The sequence below is a fragment of the Ovis canadensis genome, chromosome 2 (genome assembly GCF_042477335.2).
Source record: "Ovis canadensis isolate MfBH-ARS-UI-01 breed Bighorn chromosome 2, ARS-UI_OviCan_v2, whole genome shotgun sequence".
NCBI lineage: Eukaryota > Metazoa > Chordata > Mammalia > Artiodactyla > Bovidae > Ovis > Ovis canadensis.
This window is the reverse complement of record NC_091246.1, coordinates 254,860,128-254,885,317: the sequence shown is the minus strand read 5'-3', so window position 1 is coordinate 254,885,317 and position 25,190 is coordinate 254,860,128. Positions and strand designations below refer to the sequence as shown.

At 63.5% G+C, this 25,190-nt stretch overlaps 1 protein-coding gene and 1 long non-coding RNA gene across 10 annotated transcripts; one reads left to right on the top strand and one right to left on the bottom strand.

Annotated features, from left to right (window-relative positions):
- Positions 1–685: 685 nt before the first annotated feature.
- ATP13A2 (ATPase cation transporting 13A2) lies at positions 686–21,091 on the bottom strand. Of its 9 annotated transcripts, none has more exons than XM_069579264.1 (29): positions 20,874–21,091; positions 15,572–15,666; positions 15,088–15,270; positions 14,720–14,778; positions 14,450–14,564; positions 13,799–13,872; positions 11,928–12,005; positions 11,678–11,747; positions 10,764–10,898; positions 10,616–10,682; positions 10,299–10,427; positions 9,623–9,778; positions 9,114–9,224; positions 8,989–9,035; positions 8,716–8,904; positions 6,863–7,069; positions 6,307–6,402; positions 6,071–6,227; positions 5,871–5,991; positions 5,643–5,767; positions 4,092–4,252; positions 3,855–3,971; positions 3,680–3,759; positions 3,078–3,230; positions 2,901–2,997; positions 1,870–2,093; positions 1,636–1,787; positions 1,232–1,401; positions 686–1,146 (listed from the first exon to the last, which is right to left on the bottom strand). In XM_069579264.1, exons 1-29 carry the CDS (start codon positions 20,881–20,883, stop codon positions 1,012–1,014), a joined length of 3,513 nt encoding a protein of 1,170 aa, XP_069435365.1. In that variant the 5' UTR covers positions 20,884–21,091; the 3' UTR covers positions 686–1,011. The 9 variants fall into 9 exon arrangements, with proteins under 9 accessions (XP_069435365.1, XP_069435363.1, XP_069435362.1 ...); XM_069579262.1 differs by having other exon boundaries at positions 13,799–13,875; positions 20,874–21,080; XM_069579261.1 differs by having other exon boundaries at positions 2,901–2,992; positions 20,874–21,080.
- Positions 21,092–21,122: 31 nt separating this feature from the next.
- LOC138433101 (uncharacterized) lies at positions 21,123–25,109 on the top strand. The gene is made up of 3 exons (XR_011254149.1): positions 21,123–21,535; positions 21,766–22,032; positions 23,311–25,109. It is a non-coding gene; the product is annotated as an uncharacterized lncRNA (long non-coding RNA).
- Positions 25,110–25,190: the final 81 nt, after the last annotated feature.

Sequence of the window (25,190 nt, the reverse complement as noted above, 5' to 3'; positions counted from 1 at the left end):
CCCCCCCCACCCGCTGGGATGACGTCAGGAGCACCCACCCTCTCCCGGGGAACGGTGCGTATGGTTCTGGCTGAGCCTGAGTCTTCATCTGAGGGAGCGACTGGACCGCAAACACAGCCCAGGGTGTTGCGGCTGGGAAAGCTGGGAGCTGCCCCAGTCAAGGCCTTGTAGGCGCTGGCGCTCGTCTGAGACATCCTGTTCTCTCTTGCCTCCACAGGGGAGTAGGAAGGTTAAGAGCGTGAACTCTGGGGTCAAAGCGACCTGGTCCCGGCTCTGACTGCCTGCTGCACGGCCTCTAAGCCTCAGGTTTCGTATCTGTAAAAGGGGGACTGGGAACTCCCTGGTGGTCCAGGGATTAAGACTTGGTGTTTTCACTGCCGTGGGCGCAGGGTTTGATCCCTGGTTGGGAAGCTAAAATGCTGCAGACTGCGTGGCATGACCAAAAATAAAACCTGAAAGAAGGGGAGGAATGGTACTCCACAGACGTAAGGATTAAATGACGATACATAAAAATGCTGAACAGAGCTCTGGGCACGGCCGTGACCTGGAAACATTACTGTCAGACGAGGACACGGAAGCTCAGAAAGGGGCACGGTCCACCGCGATCTGAAAAATTCAGGGGATGCCAGGAGCAGACACACGCCGGGGGACCCAGGTCTGTGGTGTCAGGCAGGAGACAGGCACGGCCAGGAAAATAGGACTTTATTTGCTACATTGACAGCGGCTCTGCCTGGAGCAGTGGCTGTCGTCTACAAGGAATGTCCGGAGTGGGGGATGTGGATAGCTAGCATCTCCCTAGGGGTAGGTGGGAAGCTGCAGCCTCGGGGCTGCGGGGGGAATGGCGGAGGGGGTCTGGGGTCCAGTGGAGGCTCAGAGGCAGCAGGTCCAGTGTGCAGGGCGCGGGCCGCCGGGCGGCGCTACCTGATGGGGCCAGCAGGGGGCGCTGCCTCATGGGGCCGGCACCTCACGGGCCCGGCTGGCGGCGCTACCTCGCGTGGCAGGCAGGGGGCGCTACCTCACGAGCCCGGCGGGCGGCGGCCACGGCCGCTCCGCCAGCTCCCGCTCCAGCTGCTTGAAGCGCTTCTTGGAGGCCCGCTTGGGCCGGAGCTGCCGCAGGCAGCCCGGGAGGTACTGGTCCAGCAGGCTCTGCGGGGACAGGGCGGTGCGGGGGCGGCTGAGGCCGAGTCCCCCGCCAGCGCCCCCCCCAACCCCAGCCCGGGGCAGGCCCCACCTCCAGCATGAAGGCTGCCACGACGTTGAAGGCCACCAGGCCCAGCAGCAGCAGCTTGAAGGGGGTGCTGGTGATGCTCTTCAGCGTCAGCGGCCCCTGCAGAGGTCCGGGGGCCAGGACAAGGCCCACCAGGACGGAGCCCAAGACCACCAGGGCCACCAGGAAGGGCACTGGGCAGGGGGGGCGGAGCCCGTCAGGGCAGGGGGCCCCGCGGGCACCAGCCCCCCAGCCCGGCGTCCAGCGCGTCTCCGCTCCCACTTCGTCCAGTGTGCCCCCCCGCGCGTCCCCCCTCCTCCCAGCGCGTCCCTGCCCAGCGCGTCCCCCCTCCCCACCGTCCAGCGCTCGCCCCTCCGCCCTTCACCCAGCGCGTCCCCGCCCAGCACATCCCCCCAGCGCAGCAGCACCGTTGGTGTACAGAGGCCGGCGGAAGGGCGCCCCCTTGGACACGGCGGCCGCCAGGATGAGGTACTGGAAGCTGGACAGGGAGAAGACCACCGTGTTCTCGTAGTTGGGGAGGTTGTCCGGTGCAGGCACGGTCCCGTTGAGAGGCACGAACCTAGGGGCCCAGGGCCCAGGGTCAGGGACCCAGGGGAGGAGGCCGGGGCGCGGAGGGACGCGGACTGGCTCCCGTTACTCACCAGGGCTGGGCCACCGTCAGGAAGTAGCCCCCCAGCTGCACGCCCGCCACCAGGACCACTTGCAGCAGCAGGCTGCCGAGCACCGGCCCGCTCAGCAGGGACCCGGGCGGCCGCGCCCGCCCCAGCGCCCGCGCCGGCCCCGTGCGGCTCATGAGCACGGCCACCGTGGCAGTGATGACCAGGTCCACCGCCAGGAACTGCAGGTCGCCCAGGTTGGTGTTGACCTGCCAGTTGGGGAGGGGGCAGGACAGCTCCCAGTCTGCTGGGAGGACCCGCCCTGCCCTGAAAAGCCCTGCTGTGGGAGGTGTCCTTGTGCCCTGCCTCTCTGGAACCCCTCGCAGGTCTGGGAATTGCTGGTCTGACAGCGGGGACACCCCCCTGCCTCTCCACAGCCCCTCGCAGCTGGGAACTGCTGGTCTGACGGAGCAGACACTGCCCTGCCTTTCCGGAGCCCCTCATGGGTCTGGGGAAGGCATGCCCGCTGACCTGGGTGGCCTCATTCTGCTGGGAGCACCCAGCCTGAAGGTGGTCCCAGAGGACTCACAGCTCCCGCCTTCCCCAGGCTGCCGGTGGGCATGGGGCAGAAGCCAGCACAAGGCCTCCACTGCCCGCGGCATCGCCTGCTTCCGGGGGGTGCTCAGCATGTGCTCCCGGCAGAGAGGGGGCGATGCCCGCTGGCAGGATGCAGGGGGCACAGCTGAGGTCTGGCTCAGGGCACGTGGGGAAAGGTCGCTCCATGGGAGAGAGGCCACCGCCTCCTTCACCCCAGCCTGAGCTCTGCCTCGGTCTCCCAGCAGGTGGAAGCTCCCAGGGGATGGGGGGCCAGGAAACATGAGCCCAGGACAGCTGCTCTGGTTTCTGAGGACCTACTGTGCATCAGGGGCTCAGCGCTTTCACCATCTCAGACAGTCCTCGCCGCTGAGACCCACAGTGCCCACGCCACCTGGCTGGAGCAAGATCTGCAGCCACGCTGACTATTCCAGAACCCGCTGGCTCCTCGCCCCCCGGCCGAGGGCCCAGGAGACGCTCACCGTGTAGAGGATCAGCACAGAGATGAACTGGGTCAGGCTGTACAGGGCCATGTACTTGAAGACGCTGAACGACGTGTCCAGGGAACAGCGGCCTTCCCTGGGGAGTGAGCATGGGTGTGTGGGGTCCAGGCCCTGCCCAGCCCCTCTCAGCACCCGCCGGTGCCTGGCCTGCCTTACCTGATGACCATGGGCACACACTCAATGCTGGCCACGCTGGAGGTGAAGGGGGAGACCACCGAGGCCTCGGCCTGGGAGAGCGAGATGCCCACATCCGCCGCCTTCAGGGCCCCGCAGTCGTTGGCGCCGTCCCCACACATGCCCACACAGTACCTGGTGGGGACGGGAGGGTGGGCGGCCCGACTCACCCGCCGGCTCTGGGCCCACAGGGGCCTCCGCGGCTGGGACACGACGCCCCGCCCCGAGGGCTTGCAGGCAGAGCAGGGGGCTGGCTGCACCCCCTGCCTGCGGGGTGCCTGGGAAATGCTCGGGAAACAGCGCGCTGTGAGCGCTCAGTGAGCAGCTGCAGTCACAGCTGCGGGGTCTGAATCCACGCACGCGGAGGGATTGGCCACTTTACATACGAGCCCCTCTGGCTTTCGGCATCTGCAGGGACTCTTAGAATCAGTCCCCCGCAGATGCCAAGGGCGGGGGTGCCTGTTCGCAGGACAGACCCAGGGGTGCCCACGGGGTTCTCCAAGCCGAGGGCTCCCTAACGCCCCGGGTGGGGAGCAGGGACACACAGGCCAGTCGCCCCCTTCGGCCCACCCGCAGGCACTCACTGCAGCTTCTGCAGCTCACACACCAGCTCTGTCTTCTGCTCGGGCGCCATGCGGGCAAAGATGGTGCCCTGGACCAACACCTGGGGGCACAGGGAGGAGGGAGGGGCTGAGGCGGCCCCAAGGAGGCAGCCGAGCACGGTGGGGGTGGGGTGACCGGGGGACCCTGGGGGCCTACCTTGGGCAGCAGCTTGGGGAAGTGCTTCACAAGGACGCCGAAGCTGGACCCGCTGAGGGCCAGGTGGCTGTACCAGGGGTCTGGCTCCACGGTGTAGCTGGCAGCCAGGTCAGGATTCTGGGGGCCCGGGAAGGTCAGCTCAGTGCCCCCTGCTCCCCTTGAGAGCTAGGGCCTGGGGCAGGGAACACGGGGGTGGCGGCGTGGGGGGCTATGGCTGGAACTCAGGGTCAGCCTCACCTGGGCCCCATTCGTGGCTGCGAAGGACTCCACTGGCTGGAGCTGAAGGGAGGCAGGCTGGCCCCGCTCAGGGGGCGCGGCGTGGACAATCACCAGGCGCTCCCGGGGGCCCACCATGCCGCAGCCCTGGGCCACAGTGACCGCCGTCTGCAGGTTGTCCCCTGGGGGTGCGGGGCAGGGTCAGAATCCGGCCGCCGTTGGGGGCGCCATCCTAACCCTGACGCGTGTACAGCTGGGAGCACTGAGACTGGGCGGACTCCGTCCACCACGATCGGCTGAGCGAGCTCAGGCAGGGCACCAAGGCCTCTGAACCTGGGTCTCCTCGCCTATAAAACTGTGGGTCAAAGGTCCTAGGAGAGGGCTTCCCCAGTGGTCCAGTGGATGAGAATCTGCCCCCAGCACAGGGTAACGGGTTTGATCCTTTGTCCAGGAAGGCTGCACATGCCACGGGGCAACTACACCCACGTGCCCAGCCACAGAAGCCCGGGCTCTGGGCCCAGCCAGCAGCGACCACTGAGCCCAGCACTGCCACCGCTGACGCTCGGGCGCCAGAGCGTGTGCTCTGCAGAGAAGCCACGGGAGCCCGCACGCCGCAGCGAGCGCAGCCCTGCTCCCTGCAGCAGCGAGAGCCTGTGACAGACCTGGAGACAACACGCAGCCAGGAGGGGACCAGCTCACGCTTAGAAGTGCGCTGAGGAGAAGCGGGCCTGGGGTCAGTCCCACACGCGCTGTGTGACGCTGTGGGGCTCTGCCAGGAAGAGCGTGTGTGTGTGTCTCTGTACCTGTGTGTCTGTGTGTTTACGTGTGTGTATGTGTGTGTGTGTGGAGGGGCGGGAGGCAAAGAAAGGACTCAAACCTCTTGAGCCCTACCGTGTTGTGTACGTGTGTGTGTGTACGTGTGTGTACATGTGTGTGTGTACGTGTGTGTGTACGTGTCTGTGTCTGTGCACGTGTGTGCATATGTATCTGTGTGTGTGTGTATGTACCTGCGTGTATCTGTGTGTTTCTGTCTGTGTGTGTGTGTACGTGTCTGTGTGTCTGTGCACATGTGTGTGTGCATATGTATCTGTGTGTGTGTACCTGCGTGTATCTGTGTGTTTCTGTGTATGTGTGTATGTACCTGCGTGTATCTGTGTGTTTCTGTCTGTGTGTGTGTGTACGTGTGTGTGTCTCTGTGTGTGTATGTGTGTGGGTGTGTATACGTGCACGTGTGCAGGGGCGGGAGGACCAGGGGAGGACACAAACCCACTGAGCCCTTCCGGTCACCCTGGCTGGAGTCTTTCGTCCTTCCTCCACGAAACGGGCCTTCGGGGCTGACCTGCCCCTCCGCCCTCAGGGGCGCTCACCCAGCGGGTGGGCCCCAGGCTGTCATCCTGCCCAGCCTCGCCTCCCTCCTGTCAGCTGGGGTGACAACTATCGCTCGGAGGGAACCGTGATGATACTTGAAATGTCCAAAGAGGACCCGACCGGGAGCAGGAGCCCAGCAGGGACGCCCCAGAGGGGACACCTGGCACGCTGGCCTGTGGGGGCCACCCCGCCGGCCGTACCTACCCGTCACCATGACGGTGCGGATGCGAGTCTTGCGCAGAGCCTGGATGACGCCCGGCGTCTGCGGCTTCAGCAGGTTCCGCATGACCAGCAGCCCCAGGAGACTCAGCTGCTGCTCCACAGCGTCCCTGAGGGGCAGGCCCGGGTCAGAGGCCGCGGGCCACGCGCCTCCCCAGCCCCCGCAGGGCGCTGGGCCTGGCTCCGCGCACGAGGCAGGCACTCGGTCCCCACCTGGGCAGCTGCTGAGCGGCTTCCAGGCTGGCTGTGACGGGCAGCGGCTTACCAGCGAGGGCCACCACGCGGTAGCCCGCGGCCGTGTAGCTCTGCAGCCTCAGGGCGAAGTCGGCAGGCACTGCCGGGGGAGGGGTGGGTCAGGGGGCGGGGGCGGGGGCGGGGCGCCTGCCGACCGGAACCCCGGGGGCCCCCTTCACCTGTCGCGGGGTCGCAGAGGCTGGCCACCAGCTCGGGAGAGCCCTTGACGCAGGCCTCGGGCTGGGCGGCACCGGGCCAGGCCACCACCACGCTCATGCGCTGCAGCGCTGACAGGAAGGGGAAGCGGCCGAGGATGCTGACCGGCGCCGGGGGCTCCTGCAGGACCGGAGGGCCGCTGAGGGCTGACCGGTGGGCCCCCCACCCCCCGTGCCCCACGGGCACCCCCGCGACTCACCATGCCCTGCAGATGGGGCTCCTGGAGCGGGGGTTTCATCACCGCCAAAACCTGGGTCCCAAATGTCGAGTCTGCAATTGGTCCCTCCTCCAGGACCTGGGGGGTCAAGGGGCGGGGTGCTGGCTTGGCCTGGGGCAGCCAACCCTTGGCCCCGGGCAAGAGGCAGTAAGGGAGACCGAGTTAGAAGCGTGGAGGACTTCCTTAATGGGAGGCTGGATGGAACAGACGTCACAAATGTGGGCTCTGGAAGGACCCGAGTTCAAACTCTGGCTTTGCCATTTACAAGCTGGTTGGTGACCTTGGACACGTTATTCCAAATCTCCCCATTTCCTCCCGGTGAGGCAGCTTTTAAGCTCACCCCCCGAGATGAGACCCCTGCACCAGAGCGCTGGCATGGGGTTGGCACAGCCCAGGGCCACTGTCATTCTTGGTGGTGGGTAAGAGAGAGACTCCCTGGGAGCCCCAAAAATGGAGATCAGAGGGGCTCAGCCCTGGTGGGCTCACCCTCTGGCCCGGGTGCCCAGAGGCAGGGGGCCAACCTGCTTGGGCTCCTCACCCAGCCAGTCGACTCCACCATCTTGAGGTCCATGGGGTCGCCCACTGGGGTGTCCCGCAGCCGGCTGAGGGTGTGGCAGGTGGCCAGTGCCCGGAGCAGGGGCCCCACGGGCAGGCGGCGGGGCTCCGAGACCAGCGGCAGGAATTCCTGCCCCTCCAGGGGCACCACCCCCATCACGTCCAAGCCGTCTTCAGTGAGGGTACCCGTCTGCAGGGGGCAAGCAGGCAGGTCAGCGGCGAGTTCTAGGTGAGCTTGGTCCTGCGGCGGTGGGCGCCCATGTCCCTGGTTAGGGGGGCTCCTGGGAGCCCCAGGAGGCAGGGCTGGAGCCAGAAGAGGTCTCCGTGCTTCCAGACCTTTGGTCAAGCAGGCCCCTCGGCCAGGATGCCCCACCCCCCCAGCAAGCCCCGGGGCTTCCCTGTCTGGCATCATTCCCTCCAGGGAGTCTGCTTGCTCGGGGCTCCCACCCATGGCCTCTCTACTACCCCACCACTTGTCCACTGTGGCACCGAGAGGACCTGGCTGTGCCTGGCTCCCAGGGAGATGAATGGGTGACTGGGGTGAAAGGACTCCTGCATCTTCCGCACCGTGTTTCAGTGGCTCAGTTCCACACTGGCCCTTTCATGAGCCTGGGAGCTCTGCAACCTGACCACGCTCCGTTCTTTCAGTTAAAATAACACCCGGGGCTTCCCTGGGGGTGCAGCGATAAGAACCTGCCTGCCACCGCGGGGATCCCGAGTTTGGGAAGGTCCTACATGGCGTGGGCCGCTAAGCTTGTGCAGCGCAAGTACTGAAGCTGGCGTGCCCAGGAGCGTGCGGTACGGCGGGGGACGCCGCCACGAGCATGCGGTGCAGCGGGGGACACCCCACAATGAGAAGCCTGCGCACCGCAGCGAGAGAGCAGCCCGCTCGCTGCAACGAGAGAGAGCGCGCAACCACAAGGACTCATCACAGCCAAAAAACCGCTGCGCAGATAATGTCCAGCCTGCTCACCAGGGCCCGCCAGCCTTCAATCAGTCAGGGCTCTGCGGGTCTCGTCTCTTCACTGTTTCCCACAGCCTGTTCCTCCAAGGAGCCAAGAGTCACACAGCTTATCCCCTCCGCCTGGCCAGCCCCACTCTCATCGCGGTGCGGGCACCCCTCAAAGATCACCACGGGACTCACGGAGCCTCGACTGCCCTCTCTCTAAGGGCGTGCCCTGATGCCTCCTCCCATGTACCCCATCTCTTCCCTCCCTAGAGCCCATCGCCATCTGCAGCTCTCCACGGTCCTTGGTTTGCTCATCCTGGTGGCGGGCACATCTCTGAGGGGCTGACTGCGGGATCCCCTGTGGTACCCAGGGGCTTCCCAGGTGGCGCTAGTGGTAAAGAACCCGCCTGCCAGTGCAGGAGACGGAGGAGACACAAGTTCAATCCCGGGGTCGGGAAGATCCCCTGGAGGAGGGCATGGTAACCCACTCCAGTATTCTTGCCTGGAAAATCCCACGGACAGAGGAGCCTGGCAGGCCACGCTCCGTGGGGTCGCACAGTCACACACGACTGAAGCGACTCAGCACGCACACTGGGCACCCAGCAGGCTCTCAGTGGTCTTCAAACAAATTAGGTGATTTCGGACATTTTGCATTTCAGACAGTGAGCAGGACAAAGGTGGAGCTGAGGGTGGAGGGCGCCTCTGAGTGTCTCCATCCCAGGACCCAAGGCGGTTGCCGGTGCTCAGAGAAGGGCCCATGGGCCGGCAGTGGGGACCTGGGTTCAGCAGGTGCTCGGTCAGCACTGCGGGGTGAGGGGTAGGGGTGCGTGTGTGTGTGTGTGTGTGTGTGCACCTGGTCGTGACGTCGGCGTCCCCGCAGCCCCTACCTTGTCGAAACACACCAGCCGGAGCTTGCCTCCCAGGTTGATGCGCTGCGGGTGGATACAGAAGACGCCCTGGCTCCCCAGCCGGCTCCGGGCGTAGAGCGCGCACGTGGTCATGGCGGCCGGCAAGGCGGGCGGCACAGCCACCGTCACCACGTCCAGCGCCCGGGTCACGATCTCGCCCAGGGGCGCCTGGCGGGAGGCGCTGTCAGGGCCCAGGGCCAGCCTGTGTGGGCCCTGGGCCCCCCAGAACTGCCCCCCAGCCCCCAGGCTTACCCGGTTGCGGAGGAGGGTAATGATGCTGTAGATGGTGCCAAGCAGAGCTGGGGAGACAGGAGGGGCTCAGCGGGGCTGGGCTGGGGCTCAGGGCCCCCAAAGGGCAGGGAGCGGGGGCCACTCACCCACAACCGAGAGGGCGGCCACGAACTTCATGCTGTGCTTGTAGAACTTGAAGCTGAGCGGCCGGGGGTGCAGGATGGAGCTCACCAGGCCCCCCTTGGCCGTGCAGAACCCTGGGAAGGGAAGCAGGGGTCAGGAGGGGTCACCCGGCCTGCCCCACACCGCCCACAGCTCCGGGGTCAGCGATCGCCCAGCTGGGGACCCACAGCTCCTGCCCAGACTTCACAGGTTTACTCAACACAGAATCAGTACGTAACACCAGCTACAAGCTGGGTGGTTTACTTCAAATCCAGATTGCAGCTTTGGCTGAAAAGAAGTCCAATCTGGTGACACTGGGTCCCCTTCCCATGAGGCAGGGGCTCCTGGGGAGCACAGGGCTGCTCTCTCCCTCGGGGGCTCCTTCCTTCTCACCAAGGTCCCACCCGCTGCACCCAGCCAGCCCGCCCAGCTCTGCGTCCCCTCTCCTCTGGCTGGTGACCCCAGTGTCTCTGTTTGGCCCTCCGCCTCACACCTGTCTGCGTCACCACCGCCAGGACGTGGGGTCCCACAAAGGCCCGGGCCTGCAAGATGAGGGTCCCGCAGAAGAGTGTGTGCCGCCGGTGGGCCTCTGGGAGGTAGGGCGCTGGGCCCTCGGGCAGGGCCGTCTTCAGCACTGGGACGCTCTCCCCTGGGGGATACGTGGCGTGAGGCCCAGGCAGCCCCTCCGCCGACCAGACCAAGCCCTAAGCAGAGAACTGTAATGTAAGCCCTGGGCCTCATTTAGCTCTTCTAACTGCGTGTGAAGGAGTCACTGTCCCTGTTTTACACAGAGGTACACTGAGGCCCAGAGCGCGCAGAAGACACAGGCCCAGCGAGGCACTCTCGGTTCAGGAGCTGTCTCTCCAGGGAGCCGGGAACAGTTGGGGGGCCCAGGGTCAGGGGAAGGCACTGCTGTCTGTCCACTGGGATTACTCTGTAACCAGCTGTGTTACTTTTACAACAAACCACCAAAGGGATTGACTCCAGCCCCAAGCCAGCTGCTGGTGAAGAGCAGCAGGGCCTCCCCCGGGGTCTGTGGGGCGGGAAGGGGTGAGGACAGGATGGTCACCTGAGAGCAAAGGGGAACGAGAGCTCCAGCGAAGACGGTTCTGAGAGGCAGAGGAGCTCGGCGGCGGGGGTTGGGGGCAGCGCCAGGGGCAGGGGCTGACCTGTCAGGGAGCTCTCGTTGACCACGCACTCGCCGGCCACCAGGGCCGCGTCGCAGGGCATCAGGCCGCCCTCCTGGGGCAGCACCAGGCAGTCTCCGGGCACCAGCTCGCTGGAGTCCACCCACTCCTCTGCGGGCAAGCCGGGGTCAGCAGGGGCCGGGGCGGGGCCGGGGCGGGGCCGGGGCGGGGCGGGGCCGGGGCCGGGGCGGGGCCGGGCCGGGGCGGGGCCGGTTGGGTGGTCAGCAGGGGGCCACTGGCTCCTCCCCTCCGCCGGCTCCTCCCCCCTCCCCCAGCCTCCTCCCTCCCCCGCTTCTTACCTCCCCCGGGCCTGCAGACGCACACCCGTACAGACAGCTGGACCATGTCCCTCAGGGTCTGGCTTTGCTGTGGGCAGGCGGACAGGAGGGCGCGGGTGGGTGGAGGTCCCAGGACGCCCGCCCCGTCGCCGCCGCCCCGCCCACCCACCTTTCTGGTCCTGTAGACGGACAGGCAGATGGAGACTGCGGAGACGAGCAGGATGCACAGCGCGTACCAGTAGTAGTGGTCGGCCAGCCACAGCGCGATGCTGAAGGCCTGGAACCCATAGTACGGGTTCAGTGCCTGGGGGAGTGGCGGGGAGGCAGCGTCAGGGCCCAGGGCCCCCGCGGGGGACCGGCCCCGGAGCGGAGCGACCGACGGCTCCAGGGATGGAAGCCAAGCCCACCTCCTGGTCTGTCCCGCCCGACTCCCTTGGCCGCGCTCCCTGCTCTAAGGGGACACAGGTCTGCAGGCCGGGCCCCCGCCACGCACCCCGTCCGCCTGTCACACGAGGGTGAGGGCAGCTCCGCAGGCTGCCGCCGCCAGCTCCACCGTGCCCCGGGGGCGCCGGGGCACGGAGGCTGAGTCTCTGCCTGATGCCCCACGCCCCGCGTGGCGCCGGGCTCCGGGCCTCCCCTCTGTCTCGCCGGCTTCCGCCCCGGCTCAAGGGCCATGTCAGCCCGGACTCTCGGTGTGTCCGGCACTGGCTTCCCTTTGACCCTGTGTGACCCTGGCCGTGTCTTCCCTCCTCTGAAGCTCCGGCTCCTCGCGTGTGAAACGCGTCCCTGCTGCGAGGCTGCTGGAACAGGAAGGTGGGCAATGCACGCAAGGACCCAGGCGCTGGAGCCCAGCTCTAGGCAAAGCGGGAGCCCCGGCCGTGTGGGGTGCCTCGGCCTCCGAGCCCAGCCGGACCAGAATTGCCGATCCCTCTCCCTGAGCTGACCGGGGAGGGATCTGAGTCATCTCCACTGTGGAGAAGAGCACGGCAGGCAGGACCCGCCTCTGCTAAGGGGCCCAGAGAGGGCAGGTCCCTGGTCCAGGTCACACAGGGCCAGAGCTGGGGAGAGCCAGGACAGCCCTACCTCGTCCACCAGCAGCTGGGGATAGGACTTGACCGGGACGCTGATCACGTTGGGGCCGTAGACGGCCTTCCTGCAAGACGAGTGACAGAGCTGTCAGGTGGGGGGGTGGCCAGTGGCAGCTGGACCCTCCGGCAGGGACGGAGCGCCCCGCTTCACAGCCGGGGAGACTGAGGCCAGGGAAGGCAGGAGACTGCCAGCAGGCCACGCCCTGGGGCGCAAGACAGAGGGCCGGCCCCCAGGCAGCCCCCACCTCACAGTGTGGTCCTGCAGGCTGAGGCCAGCGCTGGCGCGGTGGAGGTCGTCACAGGTGCGGCTGTGGTCCAGCAGGCTGCGGGAGCGGAGAGGGGCTTGAGCGGGCAGCAGGGGCTGAGTTCTGTTCCCCTCCTCCTGGCCCACCTCTGCCACCCCGGCCCAGGGAGAATGCGTCCTGCACTAACTCTGGGCCCGAAAGAAGTGAACGTGTCAGTTGCTCAGGTGTGTCCAACTCTTTGCCACCCCGTGGACGGCAGTCCGCCAGGCTCCTCTGTCCAAGAATACTGGAGTGGGCTGCCATGCCCTCCTCCAGGGGATCTTCCCGACCCAGGGATCGAACCCAGGTGTCCTGCATTGCAGGCAGATTCTTTACTCTCTGAGCACCAGGGAAGCCCTCACTTTCCCCTTTTGTCCCTCTGATTGGGCCTCAAACCCTGTCACCCAAGAAAAACAATTAGAGATGATGAAAATACTTAGCAGGGACAACAGCTGCTGTTGTTCGGTGACATTTAGTGCCGCGACTATTTGCTGACAGCAATGCCCGAATGAGTGGAAAGCGACACGCTGCGTAACGCTTTAAGCATTGTTACCGGCCCTGCGTTAACAGTTTGTGTGTCTGGCACTCTGAATTGGAAATACATATGTACATAGATAAAGCTGGCATAAATTTTGCTAAAGCAGCTATATTGAAAAAAGATGCCGCCTTAGGTAGGTCACTGCCTCTCTGGCCTTAGATGTTCATGTGCAGGTTGGAGCTGGGGACAGCACCACCTCCCGGGGCTGCCGGTGGGGTCAGGGGGATAAGTTCTGCACGCGTTCGGACGGCTCCTGGCAGCGATGGAGCCACGGACACCGCGGTGACTCCCATTCTCCTCTCGCAGCGGAGGCTCCTGGGGCGTCCGCGCGCCTGCTGGGCGCTCGCCTCTGGGCTGTGCTGCCTTTTACCAACCAGCTGGGGGGCATCAGGGCTCCTCCCGGCTGCGTGAGCACGCTCTGCCCAGGACCCAGGAAGGCCGGAATCACGCCCGAGTTAGCGGACTCCGTGACCAGGAACGGCCGAGAGTACGGGTATAGCCCCTGGCTTGCTCCTTGGGTGAGGGCACCCCCAGGCGTGTGTGCATCACTGGCTCAAAGGGGCCCCCGAGGCCTGCGTCCCGGGCGCCCACGACGAGCCCCTTCACTGCCTTCTCCCTGCCTCCCGACCCTGGTGTCTCCTTCCAGCCTCCCTGCACCTGAATCCTGTCTTGGGGTCTGCTTCTTGGGGTTCAAACTAAGACATAAAGTGAGCTCATGTTTCTCAAGCCCTTAGTAGGGGGCAGAGCAGCTACAAGACCCGGCTCTGTGCCAGGAGGTCCACGTCCAGGGTGGGCAGTCTGCTTACAGTGGTGCTGCCACCACGGGCCGGGCACTGGGCCAAGCCTTGCACCCCAAGCGTGTGCTTTACATTCCAAACAGAGCTAGGATGGGGCTTCCTTTGTGGCCCAGCGGTTGAGAGCCCTCCTGTCGACGCAGAGGACACAGGTTCGAGCCCTGGTCAGGGAAGACCCCACGTGCCCCGGGGCAACCAGGCCCCTGCTCCCCAACAAGAGAAGGCGCCACCCTAAGGAGCCCATGCGCCCCAACTAGAAAACAGCGCCCCCAGCGGCGAAGACGCAGCACAGCCCGAAATACACAACCTCAGAGAAACTCTGGAACTCGAGGCCGGGATCCCCTTCACGACTTATTTACAAACAGAAACCTTGAGGCCCTAACAGGCTCCGTGACCTGCCTGGGGTCGCAGGGGGTCGAGGCCCGGAGCTGAGAGCGGAGTCCATGCCGGGCTGCCCCCCGCCAGCCCTCTGCCCGGCCCAGCGCCGCCCTGGTGCCCACCTGACTTGGCAGAAGGCCTGCTGGGTCTCTATCCAGACGTAGCGCTGGCCTCGGAAGACGTAGTAGCGCAGCCTCTGCTGGAGGGGGGACAGAGAGGGGTGTGCTCATGTGGGGCGGTGGACAGGGGCCCGCCTGAGGCCTGTGCCTGGGGGGCGGGCGGCAGGCAGGGGCCCCGGGAGAGGGGTGGGAATGAAAGAGGTGATCCACCAGGGACTCCCTGGGGCTCCAACGGCTTGAGACCCCTCGCTCTCAGCGCAGGAGCTGGGATATCCACCCCTGGTCAGGCCCTCGCTCTCGGCGCAGGAACTGGGATTTTCCCCCCTGGTCGCTCTCGGCGCAGGAGCTGGGATCCCACCCCTGGTCAGGCCCTCGCTATCAGCGCAGGAGCTGGGATCCCACCCCCAGTCAGGCAACCACGAACAGAGCCTGCATGCTGCAACCAAGGGCTAGCACAGCCAATAATTAATTTTTTTAAATGAATAAAAAATAATCTGATTAATTCAAAATAAAAAAGGTGATCAGCTAGTATCCTGGCCTCTTAGGAGAACCAGAGGTGCCCGGAGCACAGTGGAGGCCAGCTCTAATCGCAGAGGGTGTGAAAGTGGGCCCCGGGACGGGCAGGGCGTATCCGGAGCCCAGCCGTCCACATACCTGCTCTTCAGGCCTGTGGAGCCGTGCGGTGTCCTTCCAGGCGTCCTCCGGCTCTGCCCCCACAGCCGCCCGGCTTCGGCCATCCTCTGCCCGCGTCTGTGGGGGCGGCTGCAGGCTGTGGAGGGGCTGGGGTTACTGTGGACCCCGGGCCGGCCCAGCACCCACCTGTCCCCAGTCACTGCGCTCCCTGGGATGGGAGGCCCGGGTCGGCGCCTTCGCGGGAGGAGAGTGGGAGCGGGGCTCCTGGGAAGGGGGACGCAGCTGCCTCACCTGTCAGCGCCGATGGCCTCCGTCTGCACTTGGACCGTACAGAGCTGCCATGAACTATCCTGGAATACGGAGGCACGGACCCGGTCCGAAGCGATCCTTCCCCTCCCCAGCCCCACCCCACGGCCAGGTGGTCCCCGCTGGAGGAGGCAGGGATCAAGGATGCGGGGGACCTCCTGGGAACCACCCACCCTGCCGCGTCTGCCCACTGCTCAGATGGGACGGCTGAGGTCTAGGGAGGAGACGCGCCCGTGTCAGGCCCCACAGAATGTCAGCAGCCAGGCTGGCCCGGGAACCCAGGCGTCCTGCACCCCCGAGCCCGAGGCACTGCCACCCCTCCCTCCAGGCTCTCCCTGCCCCCGCCCGATCACCTCTCTGTCTCTTGTTTCGATGACGAGTGTTTCGGCGCGGGCCAGGGTGCAGGGCCGGAGCCGCAGGCGCACCGCCCACAGGGGCTTCCACCGGAACAGGAGCAAAGGGAGCCCCGCCAGCGTCCAGACCACGGCGTGGTAGCCGACGGCTCTCCACGGACTGCCACAGTAGCCGCTGAGCCTCTGCACCGCGGGACAAGGCCAGCGCAGCTGGGCGGGCGGGTCCACCCCCACTCGGAGCTCGCCCGCCCCTCCTCGTCCACGTGCACGTGTGTTCAGTCACGTCCGACTCTCTGAGACCCCAGGTCACGGCTGCAGCCCGCCAGGCTCCTCTGTCCGTGGGACTTCCCAGGCATGAACACTGGAGCGGGCTGCTGGTTCCTTTCCGGGATCTTCCCGGCCCCGGGATCGAACCCACGCCTCCGCGCCTCCCACCTCTGCAGGCCCAGGACCCTCCCCCCGCCCCCGCCCCGCCTCCACATACCTCGGATGAAACTGAGGAGCTGAGGGGATCTGTAGATGTCTCGATCGTCAGGGTCCCATAGCCGGCGGGCGTGCTGCCCACGAGCGGGCTGCTGTCTGTGGGGAGAAGGGGAAACGTCCTTGGTGGGGGGGCTTGGCCTCCTTCTTTAAACAGGACTGAAGCTGACACACCCAGCAACTCGGGCCTTTCTGGCCCTGTTCCCCGCGTCCTGCTGGCTCTCGCTCACAACGCCTTGTTTCCTTGAGCCCCTGGTGAATTCTGACGGGCTGTGGCCAGGAGTCGGGGCCGGGGCCCACCCGGCTTCGCCAGCACCCATACACCCAGCTGCTGCCTTCCTGGGAGCTCTGTGCCCCACTTTCCACCTGGTCTCCACCCCAAGGGCAGGGACAGGGCTCTTCATCCTTCATTAACCTTCCTGCCCAGCACAGCCCTGGCCGTGAGGAGACGCTGAGAATCTGGACCAATAAAACGTAAAGGCAGCCTCACTGTGGAGGTGAAATGAGGGAGGAGGAAGGAAGAACCCTGTCACTGCGGGTGGGCTGGAGGGGGGCATGAGCTGAGCAAGCCCCCAGGGCTGGAGGAGAGACGCTACCACGTGCCAGGGCCCAGAGGAACAGCGGGCAGCTTCCTTCTGTGAGGAAGGGGCCCATTTTAAAGATGGGTAAACTGAGGTTCAAAGAAACTCGGTGGGCATTTCTACTGCAGAAATCATTCTGTTTCTCCTGCTTTCCCTACTGTAGAGCTACATTCCTCGCAGAGCAGGCAGACAGGGGGCGATCTGGGGCCCTGCAGGGGGTAGGACTCAGGGCTCCCAGCCTCTGCCAAGGTTTCTCCAACTGCGGTCCCCAGACCTCTCAGAGAAGCTGTTAAGACATGACGATGCCCGAGGCCCTCCCAGACCCGCAGGCACGAAGGCGGTGGTGCTGGGCAGCCGCAAGTTTCCCAGGAAGAGCTCGCTGCGGGGGGTGGGAAGCCAGGCAGGTGGGGAGCAGCCCGCTGAGTTTCTGGGCTCCCTTCCCTGCCTCCCCAGACAGAGCCCTGCAGAGGCCTGAGCTAAAGTTCCCACCCAACAAACCCAAGGTTTCCCAGGCAGCTGATCCTGCCGCAATACCCCAGCCCCTCAGGGGCTCTGCCCCCAAACACTTGGGTTCCTGCAGCTGCTCCAACCCCGAGGCAGCCCGGAGGGTCAGTGTTTCCCAAGGACCCACAACGAGCGGGCTCCACTCCCGGTCCTTCTCATGTGGGTAACACAGTGACCCCGCCACGTGAGCATAGTAACTACCCCCTTTTTACAGAAGAAAGTTAGGCTCAGAGAGGTTAGGTAGGATTTTAAAGCCCATCAGACCAGACCAGACAGTCTGTTCTCTCCTCTCCAGCCCCCACGCCTCCACCTAAGGATGGTGGTAATAATCACTATGGTAATGATCAGAGTCAGAACTGCCGATGTCCATTAAGCACCTCCTGGGTGGCAAGAGTGGCTCGAACCTGCCACAGGAAGGGGCTGCTTTCATTCCCCAGCAACACGAGGAGGAGCTGCTTCGTACGAACGGGGGAGCTGAGGCTGAGCCACAAAGGTCCCCAAGCGAACGGTGGAGCCAGGAGGTCACGGCCCAGACCCTGTGCTCTGGGGGCCAGTGGGCACCATCCCAGAGCAGGGCACACGCCCGCACCGCCTGAAGCCTCTCTCAACAAGAGGACCCAAACCTACACGGAGCCAGGCTCCACCACGGCCAAGTCACCCGGCTACTGGGCGGCTCAGAAAGCTATGGAGGCGCCACCAGCTCCACGAAGGGCCTAGTCTCTGGGGAATACACAGAGAGAGAGAGAGAGACAGATAGACAGACAGACACACACACACACAGAGGGAGAGAGAGAGAGACAGACAGACACACACACAGAGAGAGACAGACAGACAGACAGACAGACACACACACACACAGATAGACACAGAGAGAGAGAGACGCAGATAGACAGACAGACACACACACACACAGAGGGAGAGAGAGAGAGACAGACAGACAGACACACACACACACACACAGAGGGAGAGAGAGAGAGACAGACACACATACACAGACAGACACAGAGAGAGAGAGGCAGATAGACAGACACACACACACACACAGAGACAGACAGACAGACACACACACACAGAGACACACACACACAGACACACACAAACACACACAGACAGACACACACAGACACAGATACACAGAGACACGAAGCCTGCGGCTCTCAATCATCACACCCACCCACACCCACACCCACACACGAAGCCTGCAGCTCTCAATCACCTGCGCCTGGTCAGCCTTCCCCCTGGGCCCACAGAGACCCCTGGGGGTGGTCCCTTTGCGTTCTGGCCCCAGCCCAGCCCGGCTTTTGAGGGATGCTTGTCGGGGTGTCATTTCCTGCCCATCCTGATGGCAGCGCACAGATGACAAAGGGCTGAGCCCCCCGCTCTCTGCGTGTGTGCGGCCCTCCTCTCTGCTGTGGGTCTGTGTGTGTCTGTGGCTGCAGGTGGGAGCAGGCGGCTCGCCCTGGGGCAGGACACCAGGCGCTCAGGACCCATCCGGCCTGGGCCCCTGACAGGCCCAGCCCTTTTTCTGTTCCCGCTTCAAAGACCACGGTCCCCGCTGGCCTTCCCACCAGAGTCCCCACCAGCTCTGAAGACCTGCCTCCTGAGGGGTCAGAGTCGGTGGTCTCTCCCCTTTAGGGCTGACCGCGGGTGTAAGGGGAAGAGCACCTTACAGGGGAATTCCCTGGCGGTCCAGGGGTTAGAACTCTGTGCTTCCTCAGCAGAGGGCACTGGTTTGATCCCTGGTTGGGGAACTAAGATCCCCTGCAAGCTGCAAGGTCAAAAAAAAAAACCCCAAACCACCACCACAAAGGGGGCTGACACAGGCCAGGCACCGCTCAAGGGCTCGACACACTTCGATTCACTCATTTCTCACCACTGTCAAGCGGGGACTGCTTTTATTCCTATTTTACAGACTAAGAAACTGAGGCCCGGAGAGGTGGAGTAAGTCGCCCAAAGGCACACAGCCAGTGTGTGGTGGGATGTGATCCAGGGGGTGTGATCGTAGGGTCCCCGCTCTTAACCGCAGCTCCATGCCTGCCGTCGCTGCCGTCCCCCTCGGTAACTGTGGTCCTGGTTCTTTCACAAGGGCCCCAGCCTCTCTGGCTTACCCCTCTCCAGGATCGTAACCCTGAGGCAGCTGGCCCAGGGGGTGTTTGAAGTTCCTGAAGCGTGGCCTGCAAGTTCCTGAAGCGTGGCCTGTGCAGGAGGGCGTCACCGGCTCCTCTGCCAAGGAGGTGTGGCTTCCGCCCTGACCCATTTCTCGGGCTCCCTTCCACGCTCCCACTGCCCTGTCTGAAAACCCACAGCTGTGCGCTCAGCAGCTGCTCCCTGGCCTCCACGCCCCCAGGCCAGCGGCTGTGCTGGGGACCGGGCTGCAGCGTGGTGCCCACCAACTTGTCTCACAACTGGAAAGGGCATTATTCCAAAGCCCTCTCTGCCCACTTCCCGCCTCCGCTGAGAGCAGCGTGTCAGGCCTGCACAGGCATTACCCGCTCCTGCTCGCAGCGCCTGGAACCCACTGAATGAACGAACACGTGAGTGAGGGCTGCACACCTCACTGACCTAACAGGGCCCGGAAGCAGCGGGGCAAGGGTCGCTGAGTCCCTCTCCCGCCCTGGGCCAGCTGGCAGGTGCAGAGCGGCCAGCCTCTTCTTGACGGGCCCCGCCAGAGCCCACCTGGAGCCGCCCTCAGCATCTCGCTTCCCCCAGGGCCTAAACAGTGTTCCCTCTGGAAGTTCTTTCTTGTGTCTGCCTCACACACGTCACTTCTCCCAGTCAACCTGGGGAAGGAGGAAGCCACATCTGTGGAACACTCTAGATTCCAGCAAGGCCAAGCCCAGGGCCTGCTTTTGCAGAACACCTGTCAACACACTCAGAAGGCTGTGTTTATATCTACTCGCATCTGAGGCTCCCCAGGGATGGCACAGGAAGGTCAGGGCAGTGTCTGATCTCTTTCAGGACCGCTAGCTGCTTGAGATGAGAATACTTTCACAAATGACGGCATTGCTCTTCTCGATAACAGCAACCGATCTTCACAGGTAACCCTCTGACGGAGGGACTATTATCACCCCATTTTACAGTTGGGGAAGCTGAGGAACACAGCTTCAGGGTCCCTTGCGCAGGCTCATAGAGCTTCAAAGGGGAGAAGCTGGAAATGAGTGGGTCTGAATGAGCACATTACTTCCATTCACCCTCACAGCCACCTCTCAGAAAGTAAGGATTAGGATCCCCATTTCAGTGAGGCTCAGAGAGGTTGATCAACATGTCCAAAGTCACACAGCTCCAAGTGGTCAAGACTAGACTTGAAACTAGTCTGACTCCACAGCCCCAGGGCAATGCCACGAGCACTGCAGAGCCGAGGGACTGGAGTCAAAGCTGTTTGGGAACCTCTTGTTTCCTGCGGAAGCGCGGGTTTCCTGCTGATGATCGCGGAGGCCTAGGGCAGCCTCCTCCCTTGCCGTGCTTCTCCGGGGCCAGGCTGAGTCAGGCACAAGCTGCCAGGAGCTCCCTGATCTGAGGATCTGGGTCTGAGAGCCACAGCCCCTCAGCAGGCCTGCACTCTAGAGTCGGGGCTGGGGGGGGGGGGGGTGAGGTGGGAGACAGGAGGGAGAGGCCCGAAGGGTCTGAAGCTGCAGAGAGGATGCTCGGGTGTTGGTGGCCCGTGGCTGAGAGATGAGCCCTCTCTAAACACCGGAGGTCTACTGGTGCCCTTCGCAGCAGACAGGATTTAAATTACGTGGCCTCCAGACACACGGCTTGGGACGGGTGACAGGGGCGGTGTGGTCCCTGGACCAGGGCACTGAGCCTTCCTCTGGAGGCCTGGACTGACATTTGTACCCCAGGACACTCCAGTCCAGAGATTCAGGAACCCTTGGCTCCTCCAGCTCCATTCATTCATTCAGCCCAAAGGAACACCCGCTCAGAGGCCCGGACGCAGCGACCTCCACGCCTCTCCCACCTGGACGCCGGTCTCCGCACCCGGAGGCCCGCGCCCCGGTTAACCCTCTGCACGGCGGCGCCGGGCGCTGAGCCGCCGGGGCTTTAGGAAGGAGCCACCCCGGGCTCCCGGCCTCTCTGGGATCTGGAGTCGGGGGGGTGCCCGGCGCGGGGTTTTCGGTGGTGGAGGGGGGGGCGCGGTGTCCGGGGGCCGCTCCCGCGGTGGGGTCTCCCAAAGGCAAGCAGACCGCGCCCGGGTCCCGTCTGCCCCGGCGGCGCGCTCACCTGCGCTCATGGCGGCTCCTCGCGCTCATCGCCGGCACGGGCGTCGCGAGGCCCCGCGGCAGGGGCCGAGGCGGAAGGCCGGGGGCGCGGGGCGCGGCGGAGCCGGGCCGCCCGCAGCACCTGCAGGACCGGGAGGAGGGAGCGGCGGCCACGGTGCCGCAGTCGGGTCTGCGCCCCCCGCGCCCCGCCCCGCGCCCGCCAAGCCCCGCCCCGCGCCCAAGCCCCGCCCCCTGCGTGCGCGCGCCCCGCGGGCCGCCGGGACTTGTAGTCCGAGCCGGCCCCGCCGCGCCGCGCCTGGGCTGCGGGAGGCCGACGCGAGAGCCCTGGGGCAGAGGCGCACAGAGAGGGGAAGACCGAGACGCGGCAGGACGGCCCGCAGACGCAGGAACACAGGCGCGCTCCGAGATCCAGTCCTCAGATGCGAGCGCGGGTGCGCCCCCCGCCCTCCCGCCCGGAGTCGCGCCCAGGGTTGCGACGCAGCTACACAGGGGCGCCCGGGAAAGCAGCAGGGCCGTGTTACACAACCACCTCAGACACGCACGTGGGTTCGCCCACACAGGCGAGACTCCCAGGACCCAGACACAGCTCAGAGTCACGCACAGAGGTGATGCTGAGACACCAGGCGCTCACACCCGGGAGCCTGGCCCTTAGGAGACACACAGGTAAGACCAGGCCGGCCCGCCCCGCCTTAGGTACTAGGCACGCTGGTTCAAGCTGCGCCCCCTCTTCTAGGCTCTGTGACCTCGAGCAAGCCACTGAGCCTGGCTCTCGTTTTTCTTTTTAAAGCATAGTTACATTCTATTTATTTATTTATTTTTTTATTTTGATGAGGACTATTTTTAAAGTCTTTATTGAATTTGCTACAATGTGGCTTCTGTTTTGTGTTGCCTAGCTTCCGACCAGGGGCGGAACACCCGCAGCTGCCCCCCCTCCAAGTTGAAAGGCGAAGTCTTAACCGCTGGACCACCAGGGAAGTCCCCCTGGGCATCATGTATTGACCTTTAGGAGGATGACGACATGAGCAATACCTGCTTGATACTGTCGTGAGGCTCACAAGAGGAAAAGCACTCGGGACAGTATCTGGCACCACTGGAGAAATGGCAACGGAAGAAGCCACACCTGCCCAGAGACTCACAGTCTCAGAAACACCCCTACAGAGGTGAGTGTGCCCACGGGCAGGCTCTGCAGTGATGTACAGAATGCTTCTGAAATGCCAGAGGAATGGCAGAGATGGGGCTTCCCTGGCGGGCCAGTGGTTAAGAATCTGCCTTGCAGTGCAGGGGACACTGGTTGATCCTGGTCCAGGAAGATCCTATATGTCTTAGAGCAACTAAACCCACATAACACAACCACTCAGCCTACATGTTACAACTACTGAAAGCCATGTGCCTAGATCCCCTGCTCTGCAACAAGAGAAGCCGCCGCAGTGAGAGGCCTGCGCCCCGCAATTAGAGAGGCGGCCAGAGAAAGCCTGGGCACAGCAGCAGAGACCCAGCACAGCCAGAGATAAATAAGAATTTAAAAATAAACAGCAGGGGCATAACCTGGGTCTCAGAAGCCTCATAGCGTGACGGCAGGCAAGCCTGCACAGGTGGGAACAGGGAGCCCCCGAAAGGCACAGGACCCTGGGCTTGTACGCGGCGTTAGCACGTTGTCCCATAGTGACAGGCACAGACATGGTGTCCCCTGACCTGGGGCTTGGTGGCTTCTGGACTAAGCATCTCCAAAGGATTAGAGACCCCGGGCTCCAGGGCAAACCAGGAAGGATCACATAGAGACTAGAGCTGGGCCCAGGGCATCATTACGCATTTCTGCAAAGCCGGGAGCTGCTCTCGGAGCTGGGACTAGAAGGGTGAACAGACAGACATAGGCAGCAGCCACGGGCAAGCAGAGGAAAACTCCAGAGTAACCTGGAGTGGAGAGGGCTGCAAGGAGGCAGAGCCGTGATGAGGAGTACTGGTGCGGGGAGAGACGGCAGGGGAGGGCAGGGGAGGCTGTGGCAGTGTCTGACACAAATCAGGGACTCCGTGCATACGCTTGACAAAGGGGTGGGTGTTGGCAGGACTTGCTGATGAATGGGAGGTGGAGGTGCAGGAATGGGATCGAAGGTGCCTCTCCTCACTGAGTTTTGCTCTGAGCAGGTGGGGGGCAGGGGAGCCGTGTGCTCAGCTGCGGCTGGGGGAGCAGACTGACACTGGGGCGCGGGGCGACCCATTTCTTCTGCGGACGCCCCAGGGAGGGCAGCCTACTCCTCTGAGTCCCCATTTCCTCCTGCAGAACTTAGCTCCGTGCCAATGCAGACCACTTACCCAGGGAACCCTGATTTTGGCGGCAGGCTGGACGGCTGGTTTTGTCAGGGGAAGCACACTGATTGAGACCGACCGCGCACCCTGGCCCGGCACCACAGTAACCACTTGCAGGCGTTGTTTTATGACAGGAGATCCTGATGAGGAATGCACTAATAAGCCACCACCAACAAGAAGAGTTCAGGAAAGGTCGAAAGGAGATGCCGCGTGTCCGTCCGCTTCCCCGAATCCCTCTCACTAGCATCCATCTTGGCTGAGCGATGATGGAAACACTCTGAATTAGAATGATTGGCCAAAGACCACCCGGAAACTAATCCCATCACCATAAAACCCGAGACTGTGAGCCACGCAGCAGAGCAGTTCTCCTGGGTTCCCTCGCCCTCCTGCTCTCCACCTGGGCGCCCTTTCCAAGAAAATCTCTTGCTTGGTCAGCACATGCGTCTCCTCGGACAGTTCATCCCCAAGTGTTAGACATGAGCCCAGTTTCGGGCCCTGGAGGGCTCCGCCTTCCTGCAGCAGTCTTGCGCAAATGGCTTCTTCAGACGCCCCTGCCGGGAGGCTGAGTGGTGCCGTGGCCGGGGCTGGGCCTGGCCCTGGGGAGGCCTGGGTTTGGTGCACGTCAGCTGCGTCTACTGTGAGAGCTTTCAAAAGCCACCCTCCCTCTCCGAGCCTCTCTCCTCCTCTGTGAAATGAACGCTCTTCAAACGAGGTGGCAGGAGCCAGCTGCTTTCATGAGGTCCCGGCACTGGGCTAAAAGCTTCCGAAAAGCAGGGGGTTGGGGACTGCATGTCAAGATGTGTCCCTTACTTCTTGTATTGCTCTTTGGGGCGTCCCTGGGGGCTCAGATGGTAAAGAATCCACCTGCAATGCAGGAGACCCAGGTGTGATCCCTGGGTCGGGAAGACCCCCTGAAGAAAGGAATGGCCACCCCCTCCAGCATTCTTGTCTGGAGAATTCCATGACAGAGGAGCCTGGCGAGCTACAGTCCACGGGGTCACAAAGAGCCATACACGACTGAGGCACTAACTCGTTCACTTTCACTTGGCATTTAAGACACTCCAAGCTCTGAGCCCTCTGGGAAGGAGCCACAGCTGCCAGTGGTCCACGGTCTTTATGGGAGGAGGCCAGAGGAGGCTTCCTCCCAAACCACAGAGGATCTGTGAGGCCCTGCATCTGGCCAGGGTCACCTTTGGGGAAGCGGCTCTCCCTGTGGTCACCGGGTGGTCTGCGGGCTGGGACCCAGGGAGGAGGTTCCCTTCTGCGGCTGCTGCTTCCTCGGGGACCCACAGGAAGGACATAATATACCTGGTTCTGTAACCAGATGGGGTAAGGGAGCCCTGGGGAAAGAACATCAGGCATGGCTTTCTTGCCATAAGAGAAGCCATTTTGGCCCCAGCCCTTCTGTGATCTAAGCCTGCCCACGATGCTTGCCCTAGACCAGGTCTCAGTAACTAGTGATCTTAAGGGAACAAAAGAATAAGGGATTGTTATCAGGCAAGAGCAGTACCACTAGCAAAGATAATACATCGGTTGTAAATGTCAACTTCTGTGTCAGCGGTGACGATTAGCCCGAAATGCTCAACCAGCAGGCCAACTGGAACCTGATGTCAACCTTTCCCAACTCCTGTGAGTTCAGTCAACTAAAGCTTGGACTCTGTTGACTGTCCAAGCCCCTTCATGAATATGCGTGAACCCTTAGCTTAAAACTTCCCTAGTGTTGCTGTTTGGGGAGATGCTGCTTTGGGGGATATAGATCCCTGGTGTTCTCTTTTCTCTGCAAGGAATGAATCTTTCCTAATCCTGATGTTTTGATCTGACAATCCCCAAGAGGCAAACCCAGTTGCCCAGACTGCTTTCCTCTAGAGCATTGCCAAACTTCTCAGTTCCCCTGGTTTCACTACATCTTTGCAATAAAAGGGATTTTCTCAAACCCCGTGACAAGATGATGGCTGTCTAGACAGATCAGGTGGAGTTTCAGCAGTCAGTCTAGTAGTTTCCTGGGCAGGGAGGA